Source organism: Salmo salar, unplaced genomic scaffold (genome assembly GCF_905237065.1).
Source record: "Salmo salar unplaced genomic scaffold, Ssal_v3.1, whole genome shotgun sequence".
Taxonomy (NCBI): domain Eukaryota; kingdom Metazoa; phylum Chordata; class Actinopteri; order Salmoniformes; family Salmonidae; genus Salmo; species Salmo salar.
The window spans coordinates 32535-49034 of NW_025547866.1; the positions used below are offsets into that span (position 1 = coordinate 32535).

The window sequence follows — 16500 nt, forward strand, 5'->3', positions numbered from 1 at the left end:
CAGTTTCAACAGAGAGAGTTAAGCGTACGTGTGCTTGAATATGCCCTTGAGGAGAGAGGGCAGGCTCAAGAGACACACGTGATTGTGTGTGTGTGTGTGTGTGTGTGTGTGTGTGTGTGGTCTTGTTCTTCTGAATCCACTAAAAGTCCCCACAAGGATAGTAAAACAAGGCAAATTCTCCCTGGTGGGGACATTTCCCACATCCCATGAGGACAAAGGCTATTTTAAGCTTAGGGGTTAGGTTTAGGGTTAGAATTAGGGTTAGGGTAAGGCGTTAGTGGTTAGGTTTAGGAGTTAGGTGTAGGATTTGGGTTAAGGTTTAGGGGTTAAGGAAAATAGGATTTTGAATGGAAATCAATTATAGGTCCCAACGAGGATAGAAAAACAAGTGTGACGATAGTTGATCTGTAATTAAACTACCACAGCTTGTTAAGGGGCTGTGAGGAACAGGACATGAGGAGAGAAGAGACAAGAGGGTTTGGAGACAGGAGGTTAAAGGTCATATTAGGGCTAGGAACTGAGGTTGGAGGTTAAGTCTTGACCTTGAAGATCTGTTTGAGACTGTGTTCTTAGGGCAGGGTTTAGATGTAGGAGGTCAGGGGTCACCCACATTGAAGATCTGTTTGAGACTGTGTTCTTAGGACAGGGTTTAGATGTAGGAGGTCAGGGGTTACCCACATTGAAGATCTGTTTGAGACTGTGTTCTTAGGGCAGGGTTTAGATGTAGGAGGTCAGGGGTCACCCACATTGAAGATCTGTTTGAGACTGTGCTCTTAGGGCAGGGTTTAGATGTAGGAGGTCAGGGGTTACCCACATTGAAGATCTGTTTGAGACTGTGTTCTTAGGACAGGGTTTAGATGTAGGAGGTCAGGGGTTACCCACATTGAAGATCTGTTTGAGACTGTGTTCTTAGGGCAGGGTTTAGATGTAGGAGGTCAGGGGTTACCCACATTGAAGATCTGTTTGAGGCTGTGTTCTTAGGACAGGGTTTAGATGTAGGAGGTCAGGGGTTACCCACATTGAAGATCTGTTTGAGACTGTGCTCTTAGGACAGGGTTTAGATGTAGGAGGTCAGGGGTTACCCACATTGAAGATCTGTTTGAGGCTGTGTTCGGAGGGAGTGGGCAGACACAGCATGCTGAAGTGGCGGATGAAACGAGGGGTCACCGGGTTACGGCCCCCTCCTGGCGGAGCGCAGGCCGCCGCGATCGTCATGTCCTGCAGAGAGAAAGGGAATGAGAGAGAAGAGGGGAGGAACGGAGGAGAGGGGGGTCGAAAGGAAGATTTGGCACAGAAAGAAGATTTCCTACCAACACATTTTCATATGTATTTAAACCCTCATATTTTCATATGTATTTAAAGCCTCATATTTTTCATTGATTTAGTCTTCTATCAATATTACATTTGACATTTAGTTTGAAGAACATCCACCCGGGTCAGAATTTTTAGCTGAGTTAAACTTCAGAGTGAAACCCTGTTTGGATTAGAAAATATTGACATGCCCTTGGTTCTGTATTCCCTGTGTGTGTGTGTGTGTGTGTGTGTGTGTGTGTGTGTGTGTGTGTGTGTGTGTGTGTGTGTGTGTGTGTGTGTGTGTGTGTGTGTGTGTGTGTGTCTGCATATGACCTTGTGTGACTACTCTGGTTGCTGTCTTGACATGGTTGTCTGTTGTCTGTCTGCATGTGGTGGAAACACATTTACACCCAGTACACGTTCAGATCTCAACAAGCAGAATAACTGATTTTCTGAAAGATTCACTTGCACACCCCCACTGATCCACCCACCCCCACTGATCCATCCACCCCCACTCCCACACATCCACCCACCCCACACATCCACCCACCCCCACACATCCACCCACACACACCCCCACTGATCCACCCACCCCCACTGATCCATCCACCCCCACTCCCACACATCCACCCACCCCCACTGATCCACCCACCCCCACTGATCCATCCACCCCCACTCCCACACATCCACCCACCCCCACTGATCCACCCATCCCCATGCATCCACCCACCCTCACACATCCACCCACCCCACACACCCCCACACATCCACCCACACACACACCCCCACTGATCCACCCACCCCCACTGATCCATCCACCCCCACTCCCACACATCCACCCACCCCCACACATCTACCCACTCCCACACATCCACCCACCCACCCCCACACATCCACCCACCCCCAACCACTGATCCTTCCACCCCCACACATCCACCCACCCCAACACATCCACCCACAACCACACATCCACCCACCCCCACACAGATTAATTGGTCCCTAATACGTACAAATAGACCCTTTTAATGTGTGCTATTGGAAACAAATGACTGTGTGCTGACCATTCACAACAGTAACAAAGGACTAAAACAAACACATTGTACTGTAGCAGAATAATGGACCCTATCAGCTCCTGGACATGAGCCTCCAATCTACTATAGACCTCAGACCATCCCTCTGTCTGAATACTGAACAAGTCAAAGTATTCACTGACCAGCTCCTGGACATGAGCCTCCAATCTACTATAGACCTCAGACCATCCCTCTGTCTGAATACTGAACAAGTCAAAGTATTCACTGACCAGCTCCTGGACATGAGCCTCCAATCTACTATAGACCTCAGACCATCCCTCTGTCTGAATACTGAACAAGTCAAAGTATTCACTGACCAGCTCCTGGACATGAGCCTCCAATCTACTATAGACCTCAGACCATCCCTCTGTCGGAATACTGAACAAGTCAAAGTATTCACTGACCAGCTGCTGGACATGAGCCTCCAATCTACTATAGACCTCAGACCATCCCTCTGTCGGAATACTGAACAAGTCAAAGTATTCACTGACCAGCTGCTGGACATGAGCCTCCAATCTACTATAGACCTCAGACCATCCCTCTGTCTGAATACTGAACAAGTCAAAGTATTCACTGACCAGCTGCTGGACATGAGCCTCCAATCTACTATAGACCTCAGACCATCCCTCTGTCTGAATACTGAACAAGTCAAAGTATTCACTGACCAGCTCCTGGACATGAGCCTCCAATCTACTATAGACCTCAGACTATCCCTCTGTCTGAATACTGAACAAGTCAAAGTATTCACTGACCAGCTCCTGGACATGAGCCTCCAATCTACTATAGACCTCAGACCATCCCTCTGTCTGAATACTGAACAAGTCAAAGTATTCACTGACCAGCTCCTGGACATGAGCCTCCAATCTACTATAGACCTCAGACCATCCCTCTGTCTGAATACTGAACAAGTCAAAGTATTCACTGACCAGCTCCTGGACATGAGCCTCCAATCTACTATAGACCTCAGACCATCCCTCTGTCTGAATACTGAACAAGTCAAAGTATTCACTGACCAGCTCCTGGACATGAGCCTCCAATCTACTATAGACCTCAGACCATCCCTCTGTCTGAATACTGAACAAGTCAAAGTATTCACTGACCAGCTCCTGGACATGAGCCTCCAATCTACTATAGACCTCAGACCATCCCTCTGTCGGAATACTGAACAAGTCAAAGTATTCACTGACCAGCTGCTGGACATGAGCCTCCAATCTACTATAGACCTCAGACCATCCCTCTGTCTGAATACTGAACAAGTCAAAGTATTCACTGACCAGCTCCTGGACATGAGCCTCCAATCTACTATAGACCTCAGACCATCCCTCTGTCTGAATACTGAACAAGTCAAAGTATTCACTGACCAGCTCCTGGACATGAGCCTCCAATCTACTATAGACCTCAGACCATCCCTCTGTCTGAATACTGAACAAGTCAAAGTATTCACTGACCAGCTCCTGGACATGAGCCTCCAATCTACTATAGACCTCAGACCATCCCTCTGTCTGAATACTGAACAAGTCAAAGTATTCACTGACCAGCTCCTGGACATGAGCCTCCAATCTACTATAGACCTCAGACCATCCCTCTGTCTGAATACTGAACAAGTCAAAGTATTCACTGACCACAAACAAAAAGTAACTTCATTTTCTCAGACTAAAAACCCCAGACTGGAGCAGAATAGACTAAATGTTTCACCTAATATCCTCTAGCCCAGACAAGATGAGACTCTGTCTACATATTAAACAACATTGTGTGTGTGTGTGTGTGTGTACCTGGATCTCCTTCCAGAAGAACTTCTCTCGGTCGTAGAAGCCGTGGAAGTCCTGGAACTGTCTGAGCAGTTCTATTGGAGGCTGGGAGCCGTAGGTGTCCAACTTAGGCATGTTCAGATCATCCACAAAGATCACTATCTTTCTGTTACCAGGAGCACCTGACATGAAGAGGAGGGAGGGAGGTATGGAGGCCATTAATAACACTTAGCGAAGTAGGCCTATCAGTTCATGTTACCAGGGTGATCTGTGATATTGTCTGGGTGATGTATAACCACCATGTCGTGCTAGGATGCCAACAACATATGGGCCCAGGACCGTGTTGGGGAAACCCTGTTCTCACACCTCTCCAATATCATTCCTGTGTCTCTTTCCTCTTCTGTCTCTCAATCTCTCTCTCTCTCTCTCGCTCAGAATGTATTGCTAGTTACTGTATCTCTATCCCAATATTCCTCTCTCTCTCAGAATGTATTGCTAGTTACTGTATCTCTATCCCAATATTCCTCTCTCTCTCAGAATGTATTGCTAGTTACTCTATCTCTATCCCAATATTCCTCTCTCTCTCTCATCCAGAATGTATTGCTAGTTACTGTATCTCTATCCCAATATTCCTCTCTCTCTCAGAATGTATTGCTAGTTACTGTATCTCTATCCCAATATTCCTCTCTCTCTCAGAATGTATTGCTAGTTAAAGTATCTCTATCCCAATATTCCTCTCTCTCTCTGAGAATGTATTGCTAGTTACTGTATCTCTATCCCAATATTCCTCTCCCTCTCTCATCCAGAATGTATTGCTAGTTACTGTATCTCTATCCCAATATTCCTCTCCCTCTCTCATCCAGAATGTATTGCTAGTTAGTATATCTCTATCCCAATATTCATCTCTCTCTCTCATCCAGAATGTATTGCTAGTTACTGTATCTCTATCCCAATATTCCTCTCTCTCTCATCCAGAATGTATTGCTAGTTACTGTATCTCTATCCCAATATTCCTCTCTCTCTCTCACCCAGAATGTATTGCTAGATACTATATCTCTATCCCAATATTCCTCTCTCTCTCTCTTATCCAGAATGTATTGCTAGTTACTGTATCTCTATCCCAATATTCCTCTCTCGCTCACCCAGAATGTATTGCTAGATACTATATCTCTATCCCAATATTCCTCTCTCTCTCTCTCATCCAGAATGTATTGCTAGTTACTGTATCTCTATCCCAATATTCCTCTCTCTCTCATCCAGAATGTATTGCTAGTTACTGTATCTCTATCCCAATATTCCTCCCTCTCTCATCCAGAATGTATTGCTAGTTACTGTATCTCTATCCCAATATTCCTCTCTCTCTCATCCAGAATGTATTGCTAGTTACTGTATCTCTATCCCAATATTCCTCTCTCTCTCATCCAGAATGTATTGCTAGTTACTGTATCTCTATCCCAATATTCCTCTCTCTCTCATCCAGAATGTATTGCTAGTTACTGTATCTCTATCCCAATATTCCTCTCTCTCTCATCCAGAATGTATTGCTAGTTACTGTATCTCTATCCCAATATTCCTCTCTCTCTCATCCAGAATGTATTGCTAGTTATTGTATCTCTATCCCAATATTCCTCTCTCTCTCTCACCCAGAATGTTCTTCCTCTTCTTCTCCAGTTTGGACTCGATCATCTCCTGTGTTCTGGCCGAGGTGGTCTGGGCTGAGAAGTTGATATAGACGGGAACATAGCCTCCCTTCTCCTGGACACTGTTCAGAAGACCACGGGCCACCACAGACTGACACACACACAGAGAGACAAGAGAACCCCCTGAGGAAACACTTAGGAATGCATAGGGTTAACAGTGAGTGTTAGATTCATTCCATGATCAATGTGTATTTCTCCACAAGGTCCAGCTAATACAACTAGTAAGAGATGCCTCTGACAAGCAGTGGTGCAGGACAACAATATGGAAGGTTGAAATATCAACATGTCAGAAGATATCGAAGGAACAGTCTAGAGCAGTTTAGTTGTGTGTGTGTGTGTGTGTGTGTGTGTGTAAGCATACCTTTCCTACTCCGGTGATGCCGGTGAAGAGGACAGAGTGTCCTACAGACAGCAGTTTCTCCATCAGGTAGCCATAACGCACCGTGTCGGTGGTGGGAACCAACATCTCAAAGAAGGGCAGTTCCTTGTTGTACCTAAAGGAGGGGATGATCCTCTCCCACGGCTCCAGACGCTTGTGGTTGAAGTCCATGAACACACTCCACAGGTCCCCCGAGCTGGGCAGCTACACACACACACACACACACACACCACACAATATAGACAAATACAGTATTTACTGTCCCTAAGTCATACAGATCTAACAGGGTTGATAGTGATAATGTTTAATATATTCTAACACTGGAAATGTCATGATGGAAGCAGGCAGACAAAGCCATGTCTGGATGTAACAGTTTGGTGGTCAGAACACCATTAAAGGGTGCAGGCCTGTGTGTCTCTATGTTAAGGTAACTGATGCCTGGAGAAGCCTGTGCTCTTAGTTGTTGACTGTGTTTTCACCGCCCTGCACATGTGTTCTGTTTCCCCCCTGCAGTGTGTGACAGTTTGTGTTCCGTTCCCCCCCTGCAGTGTGTGAGAGTTTGTGTGTTGTGTTTGTCCCCCTGGACTTGGTGTCCTGCTGTTCGAGGTGTGTGGGTGCATGTGGTTTGTTTACTGTCAGCGAGAGCCAACCTGGCACACATATCATTACAGACACACAGGGATATGAATGTGTACACAATGCCCCCTAACTCCACAGTAGACAGGAATATGAATGGGTACATACTGGCCCCTAACGCCACAGTAGACAGGAATATGAATGTGTCCATAATGGCCCCTAACTCCACAGTAGACAGGAATATGAATGGGTACATAATGGCCCCTAACTCCACAGTAGACAGGAATATGAATGTGTACATAATGGCCCCTAACTCCACAGTAGACAGGAATATGAATGTGTACATAATGGCCCCTAACTCCACAGTAGACAGGAATATGAATGGGTCCATAATGGCCCCTAACTCCACAGTAGACAGGAATATGAATGGGTACATAATGGCCCCTAACTCCACAGAAGACAGGAATATGAATGGGTCCATAATGGCTCCTAACTCCACAGTAGACAGGAATATGAATGGGTACATAATGGCCCCTAACTCCACAGAAGACAGGAGTATGAATGGGTACATAATGGCCACTAACTCCACAGTAGACAGGAATATGAATGGGTCCATAATGGCCCCTAACTCCACAGTAGACAGGAATATGAATGTGTACACAATGGCCCCTAACTCCACAGTAGACAGGAATATGAATGGGTACATAATGGCCCCTAACTCCACAGTGGACAGGAATATGAATGGGTACATAATGGCCCCTAACTCCACAGTAGACAGGAATATGAATGGGTCCATAATGGCCCCTAACTCCACAGTAGACAGGAATATGAATGGGTACATAATGGCCCCTAACTCCACAGTAGACAGGAATATGAATGTGTACATAATGGCCCCTAACTCCACAGTAGACAGGAATATGAATGGGTACATAATGGCCCCTAACTCCACAGTAGACAGAGCGACAGTCGCCTCAGGTTCTCTGAGCTGCACATTAGTTATCCCCAGAGACAGACTACACCAGCCTTGTGTTGGTGTCTGGGGGTGTGTGTGCATGCATGTTTAGATCCTCCAGGACAAATCATCTTTGTTAGTTTTGGACCGTAACACATTCAGCCTTCATCCTTTCTCTCTCACACTCTCTCACTCCACTAACAGGTAAATGATGCATATTCTACTCCTCCACAGACTCACTCAAGGAATACAACATTATATCCATCATTACACTGTTACAACCCAGCGGGCACTTCCAGAAGAGGAAAGTAGAGAGTTTCTATTGGATATCATTACTGTGATACCAACCAATGGCAACCATAGTCTCCATTGATGGCATGATGAAATACATTGAAAGTTCTCTGCAGATATATGAAATCTACTTCTCTTCCAGCCTCTTTCACCTGCTGTCCTTATTGCTGAGGGGACAGACAGAGGTGTTCCTACCGATACCTTTAGAGATGCTCATTTCAACATGTCCATATCCATCTACTAAAACGGCATGCCTTTACAGCACATGTTTTTGTTGCATATATCCAATTGATAAAAACAACTGAATACACTTACATGGTAGCAGTCTTCGTCAGATATTCATAATTGGTAGCAGTCTACATATTGAATTGATTGCACAGGTAAGGGCTCTATTTGATTTTAAACCCTTTCAGAGGACTTAAAGAGTGACTGAACGCACCGATTCAGCAAGTGTTTTTCTGTTGCTCATTAAGAAAAATGTCAGTCTTGGAGGTGTGGTTTGATGTGGCAGTTACTGATGTTTGTCCCCCATAGGACACCATAAGAACAAAGCCAGTATCACTTCCTAAAAAGAGTCAGAATGAATTTAAGATAACTCAAGAAATCTGTCATTAATTTTGACGTTTTTGGCAAGGAGCATTTAGTCATGCAAGTTTACATCTAGCTAAGGTGTTGGATGCAGTAGGATATTTATCAATACATCTAGCTAAGGTGTTAGGTGCAGTAGGATATTTATCAATACATCTAGCTAAGGTGTTTGATGCAGTAGGATATTTATCAATACATCTAGCTAAGGTGTTGGGTACAGTAGGATATTTATCAATACATCTAGCTAAGGTGTTGGGTGCAGTAGGATATTTATCAATACATCTAGCTAAGGTGTTTGATGCAGTAGGATATTTATCAATACAACTAGCTAAGGTGTTTGATGCAGTACTTCACAAGTTAAAAAAATGTGTGACGTGTTGTCTTGTGCAAACAAAGTCCGACGCGCTGTGCTACTGGGCAGGACTGTCTCAAAGCTGTTTATCCTGTGGTAGAGGGCAGCTGTTTATCCTGTGGTAGTGTGCAGCTGTTTATCCTGTGGTAGAGGGCAGCTGTTTATCCTGTGATAATGGGTAGCTGTTTATCCTGTGGTAGTGGGCAGCTGTTTATCCTGTGGTAGAGGGCAGCTGTTTATCCTGTGGTAGAGGGCAGCTGTTTATCCTGTGGTAGAGGGCAGCTGTTTATCCTGTGGTAGTCGGCAGCTGTTTATCCTGTGGTAGTGGGCAGCTGTTTATCCTGTGGTAGAGGGCAGCTGTTTATCCTGTGGTAGTGTGCAGCTGTTTATCCTGTGGTAGTGGGCAGCTGTTTATCCTGTGGTAGAGGGCAGCTGTTTATCCTGTGGTAGTGGGCAGCTGTTTATCCTGTGGCAGTGGGCAGCTGTTTATCCTGTGGTAGTGGGCAGCTGTTTATCCTGTGGTAGTGGTCAAGTGGCATTGTGGAAATCCAAATAAATGTTTTGACTAATGTCGATGTCACATATGCAGTTTTTAACGAGAGAAGTTGGTTCTCGAGTTCAGTTCGGCTTAAAGAGAAAATTCTAGCCAGGCAGAAAGGGTCTGGTCCTAGTTCTTGCCCATGGCGTTTCAGATAAGAAAATCTAACCTTAGAAGGAAACAGGACAGAATCCCCATTCCCCAGTTACACCTCTGTAGCATGCTAATACTAGCTAGCACCTGGCGACGAGTGTTGGCCTTCAGTAATATGTATGGCAGCCTGGGCAGGTTATGTGGGACCCTGGTAATAGATAAAGCTTTGAACAGGTCTGGAAATGCAGGGTCTTTTTAAATGCAGTCCTCTGATGGTATGGAATAGAAAACAGTATATAGTGTGTGTGTCTCTCCCCCTGTGTGTGTGATAAGCATGCTATGGTGTAGATGATGAATCTGACAATAATGATGATGATGATTATAATTCTGACTATAATGATGATGATTATAATTCTGACTATAATGATGATGATGATTATAATTCTGACTACAATGATAATGATGATTATAATTCGGACTATAATGATGATGATTATAATTCGGACTATAATGATGATGATTATAATTCGGACTATAATGATGATGATGATTATAATTCTGACTACAATGATAATGATGATTATAATTCTGACTATAATGATGATGATTATAATTCTGACTATAATGATGATGATGATTATAATTCTGACTATAATGATGATGATTATAATTCGGACTATAATGATGATGATTATAATTCTGACTATAATGATGATGATGATTATAATTCTGACTACAATGATAATGATGATTATAATTCTGACTATAATGATGACGATTATAATTCTGACTATAATGATGACGATTATAATTCTGACTATAATGATGACGATTATAATTCTGACTATAATGATGATGATTATAATTCTGACTATAATGATGATGATTATAATTCTGACTATAATGATGATGATTATAATTCTGACTATAATGATGATGATGATTATAATTCTGACTACAATGATAATGATGATTATAATTCTGACTATAATGATGACGATTATAATTCGGACTATAATGATGATGATTATAATTCTGACTATAATGAGGATGATGATTACAATTCGGACTATAATGACTATAATTCTGACTATAATGATGATTATAATTCTGGAATTTTCCAAGCTGTTTAAAGGCACAGTCAACTTAGTGTATGTAAACTTCTGACCCACTGGAATTGTGATACAGTGAATTATAAGGGAAATAATCTGTCTGCAAACAATTGTTGTAAAAATTACTTGGGTTGTGCAAAAAGTAGATGTCCTAACCGACTTGCCAAAACTATAGGTTGTTAACAAGAAATGTGTGGAGTGGATGAAAAACGAGTGTTAATGACTCCAACCTAAGTGTATGTAAACTTCCCACTTCAAATGTAATTATTCTGACTATGATGATGATTATAATGATGATGATTTTGACTATAATGACGGTGATGAAGGCCCCACTAACCTTGGCGTCATTATTGTCTTCAAACTGTTGTCTGACGAAGCTGTCGAAGGCATCCCAGTGGCTGTCAGTCAGGTTACCCCCCACAGACCACAGGTAGCAAAACACAAACGTCTGACACAACACACTGTTCAGGTGCTTAGCTTCCTAGAACACACACACACACACAGACACACACAGCACACACACACACACACACACACACACACACACACACACACACACACACACACACACACACACACACACACACACACACACACACACACACACACACACACACAGATGGAGCTGTACTTAATAAGCGGTGGTCAATATACCATGGCTAAGGGCTGTTCTTAAGCACGACGCAACGTGGAGTGCCTGGATACAGCCCTTAGCCGTGGTATATTGGTCATATACCACAAACCCCCGAGGTGCCTTATTGCTATTATAAACTGGTTAACAAAGTAATTAAAGAAGTAAAAATAAATGTTTTGTCATACCCGTGGTATACGGTCTGATATACCCCGTCTGTCAGCCAATCAGATTTCAGGGCTAGAACAACCCAGTTTATAAATGTGTATAATGACTGGTTAATATGTGGTTGTGGTCATGCTGCGTTCTAGTAACATTTAGCCTACCATCTTGAGATCTGGTCTTCCGTCTCCCAGCAGCAGCGCCTCCAACAGGCAGCAGAGGGTAGTGACCTTACTGATGTCAACCTGGCCCATGGCCTGGACACAACGCTTCCACACAAACTGAAGACCCTTCTCCACGTACTGCTCAAACAACGCCAACAGGTACACACGCACTGCTTCAGGGAGCTGAAGGGGGGAGAGTGGGAGGGAATGGAGGAGGTGGAAGGGAGAGGAGGATAGGGGGAGGGAGAGACAGCAACAGAGAGGGCAGAGAGAGTGAGAAGCAGGGCAATTTAAATGTATGATCAGGACATCAAGGAAAAAGAGGTAAAAGTTGGCTTTTGAATTAAGATAAAGATCCATGTCAAACAATCAATCGATAGAGAGTTATCAAGATAAATCATCTGTCAGCTATAACATCAGAAACCACAGCAGATAAAACCCATCTCTGACAACACTGTAGGTCTGTATCATCTGTCAGCTATAACATCAGAAACCACAGCAGATAAAACCCATCTCTGACAACACTGTAGGTCTGTATCATCTGTCAGCTATAACATCAGAAACCACAGCAGATAAAACCCATCTGACAACACTGTAGGTCTGTATCATCTGTCAGCTATAACATCAGAAACCACAGCAGATAAAACCCATCTGACAACACTGTAGGTCTGTATCATCTGTCAGCTATAACATCAGAAACCACAGCAGATAAAACCCATCTGACAACACTGTAGGTCTGTATCATCTGTCAGCTATAACATCAGAAACCACAGCAGATAAAACCCATTCTGACAACACTGTAGGTCTGTATCATCTGTCAGCTATAACATCAGAAACCACAGCAGATAAAACCCATCTGACAACACTGTAGGTCTGTATCATCTGTCAGCTATAACATCAGAAACCACAGCAGATAAAACCCACTCTGACAACACTGTAGGTCTGTATCATCTGTCAGCTATAACATCAGAAACCACAGCAGATAAAACCCATCTGACAACACTGTAGGTCTGTATCATCTGTCAGCTATAACATCAGAAACCACAGCAGATAAAACCCATCTGACAACACTGTAGGTCTGTATCATCTGTCAGCTATAACATCAGAAACCACAGCAGATAAAACCCATCTGACAACACTGTAGGTCTGTATCATCTGTCAGCTATAACATCAGAAACCACAGCAGATAAAACCCATCTGACAACACTGTAGGTCTGTATCATCTGTCAGCTATAACATCAGAAACCACAGCAGATAAAACCCATCTGACAACACTGTAGGTCTGTATCATCTGTCAGCTATAACATCAGAAACCACAGCAGATAAAACCCATCTGACAACACTGTAGGTCTGTATCATCTGTCAGCTATAACATCAGAAACCACAGCAGATAAAACCCATCTGACAACACTGTAGGTCTGTATCATCTGTCAGCTATAACATCAGAAACCACAGCAGATAAAACCCATCTGACAACACTGTAGGTCTGTATCATCTGTCAGCTATAACATCAGAAACCACAGCAGATAAAACCCATCTGACAACACTGTAGGTCTGTATCATCTGTCAGCTATAACATCAGAAACCACAGCAGATAAAACCCATCTGACAACACTGTAGGTCTGTATCATCTGTCAGCTATAACATCAGAAACCACAGCAGATAAAACCCATCTCTGACAACACTGTAGGTCTGTATCATCTGTCAGCTATAACATCAGAAACCACAGCAGATAAAACCCATCTCTGACAACACTGTAGGTCTGTATCATCTGTCAGCTATAACATCAGAAACCACAGCAGATAAAACCCATCTGACAACACTGTAGGTCTGTATCATCTGTCAGCTATAACATCAGAAACCACAGCAGATAAAACCCATCTGACAACACTGTAGGTCTGTATCATCTGTCAGCTATAACATCAGAAACCACAGCAGATAAAACCCATCTCTGACAACACTGTAGGTCTGTATCATCTGTCAGCTATAACATCAGAAACCACAGCAGATAAAACCCATCTGACAACACTGTAGGTCTGTATCATCTGTCAGCTATAACATCAGAAACCACAGCAGATAAAACCCATCTCTGACAACACTGTAGGTCTGTATCATCTGTCAGCTATAACATCAGAAACCACAGCAGATAAAACCCATCTGACAACACTGTAGGTCTGTATCATCTGTCAGCTATAACATCAGAAACCACAGCAGATAAAACCCATCTCTGACAACACTGTAGGTCTGTATCATCTGTCAGCTATAACATCAGAAACCACAGCAGATAAAACCCATCTGACAACACTGTAGGTCTGTATCATCTGTCAGCTATAACATCAGAAACGACAGCAGATAAAACCCATCTCTGACAACACTGTAGGTCTGTATCATCTGTCAGCTATAACATCAGAAACCACAGCAGATAAAACCCATCTCTGACAACACTGTAGGTCTGTATCATCTGTCAGCTATAACATCAGAAACCACAGCAGATAAAACCCATCTCTGACAACACTGTAGGTCTGTATCATCTGTCAGCTATAACATCAGAAACCACAGCAGATAAAACCCATTCTGACAACACTGTAGGTCTGTATCATCTGTCAGCTATAACATCAGAAACCACAGCAGATAAAACCCATCTCTGACAACACTGTAGGTCTGTATCATCTGTCAGCTATAACATCAGAAACCACAGCAGATAAAACCCATCTGACAACACTGTAGGTCTGTATCATCTGTCAGCTATAACATCAGAAACCACAGCAGATAAAACCCATCTGACAACACTGTAGGTCTGTATCATCTGTCAGCTATAACATCAGAAACCACAGCAGATAAAACCCATCTCTGACAACACTGTAGGTCTGTATCATCTGTCAGCTATAACATCAGAAACCACAGCAGATAAAACCCATCTCTGACAACACTGTAGGTCTGTATCATCTGTCAGCTATAACATCAGAAACCACAGCAGATAAAACCCATTCTGACAACACTGTAGGTCTGTATCATCTGTCAGCTATAACATCAGAAACCACAGCAGATAAAACCCATCTGACAACACTGTAGGTCTGTATCATCTGTCAGCTATAACATCAGAAACCACAGCAGATAAAACCCATCTGACAACACTGTAGGTCTGTATCATCTGTCAGCTATAACATCAGAAACCACAGCAGATAAAACCCATCTGACAACACTGTAGGTCTGTATCATCTGTCAGCTATAACATCAGAAACCACAGCAGATAAAACCCATCTCTGACAACACTGTAGGTCTGTATCATCTGTCAGCTATAACATCAGAAACCACAGCAGATAAAACCCATCTCTGACAACACTGTAGGTCTGTATCATCTGTCAGCTATAACATCAGAAACCACAGCAGATAAAACCCATCTGACAACACTGTAGGTCTGTATCATCTGTCAGCTATAACATCAGAAACCACAGCAGATAAAACCCATCTGACAACACTGTAGGTCTGTATCATCTGTCAGCTATAACATCAGAAACCACAGCAGATAAAACCCATCTCTGACAACACTGTAGGTCTGTATCATCTGTCAGCTATAACATCAGAAACCACAGCAGATAAAACCCATCTCTGACAACACTGTAGGTCTGTATCATCTGTCAGCTATAACATCAGAAACCACAGCAGCAGTAGGAGGGAGGATATAAAACCATTTAAAGACACAGTTACCATAAAGACAGGGACAGTTCACAGGATCCTCTAATGATACAAGAGAGAATGTGTAAAGGTTAGAGGTGGCGGGTCACATGATGATCTTTGATGTGTTGTGGTGGTTGAAGTTTATGAGGGATCTGCTGACACTGACGGTAGGAGTACCATTCTAGCCATCTATATAGTTAGATACACCTCTGTCTTTGGTCTGAGACACGCAACATTCTCTGTGATCTTCACAGAACGATAACATGAGAATACAGATTTCCAATGGGAAACAGGCTTGACTGAGCCCATACAGCTACTTCCACCGAGGGGCGTTATGATTATGAAGACATGGTAGAAGTATATTCTGATGGTGTAGAGATGTGATCAGAGCAGGAAATCACCTTGTTAGTCAGGCCTGTGATCCAGGTCTGGATCATGTTAAGGAGAATGGTAAATCACCTTGTTAGTCAGACCAGTGATCCAGGTCTGGACCATGTTAAGGAGAATGGTAAATCACCTTGTTAGTCAGACCAGTGATCCAGGTCTGGACCATGTTAAGGAGAATGGTAAATCACCTTGTTAGTCAGACCAGTGATCCAGGTCTGGACCATGTTAAGGAGAATGGTAAATCACCTTGTTAGTCAGACCAGTGATCCAGGTCTGGACCATGTTAAGGAGAATGGTAAATCACCTTGTTAGTCAGACCAGTGATCCAGGTCTGGACCATGTTAAGGAGAATGGTAAATCACCTTGTTAGTCAGACCAGTGATCCAGGTCTGGACCATGTTAAGGAGAATGGTAAATCACCTTGTTAGTCAGACCAGTGATCCAGGTCTGGACCATGTTAAGGAGAATGGTAAATCACCTTGTTAGTCAGACCAGTGATCCAGGTCTGGACCATGTTAAGGAGAATGGTAAATCACCTTGTTAGTCAGACCAGTGATCCAGGTCTGGACCATGTTAAGGAGAATGGTAAATCACCTTGTTAGTCAGACCAGTGATCCAGGTCTGGACCATGTTAAGGAGAATGGTAAATCACCTTGTTAGTCAGACCAGTGATCCAGGTCTGGACCATGTTAAGGAGAATGGTAAATCACCTTGTTAGTCAGACCAGTGATCCAGGTCTGGACCATGTTAAGGAGAATGGTAAATCACCTTGTTAGTCAGACCAGT

The 16500-nt window shown here is 43.3% G+C and overlaps 1 protein-coding gene across 1 annotated transcript in view; it reads right to left on the reverse strand.

Annotated features, from left to right (window-relative positions):
• The window catches only part of LOC106599229 (dynein axonemal heavy chain 6-like), a gene marked incomplete at both ends in the record, with an annotated part of 90674 nt that overhangs the window by 9064 nt on the left and 65110 nt on the right, over positions 1-16500 (reverse strand). The window contains 6 exon segments of the mRNA XM_045711662.1: positions 1087-1218; positions 4136-4293; positions 5755-5902; positions 6173-6394; positions 11030-11173; positions 11650-11832. Of these exon segments, the coding sequence (XP_045567618.1) occupies positions 1087-1218; positions 4136-4293; positions 5755-5902; positions 6173-6394; positions 11030-11173; positions 11650-11832 (987 nt within the window).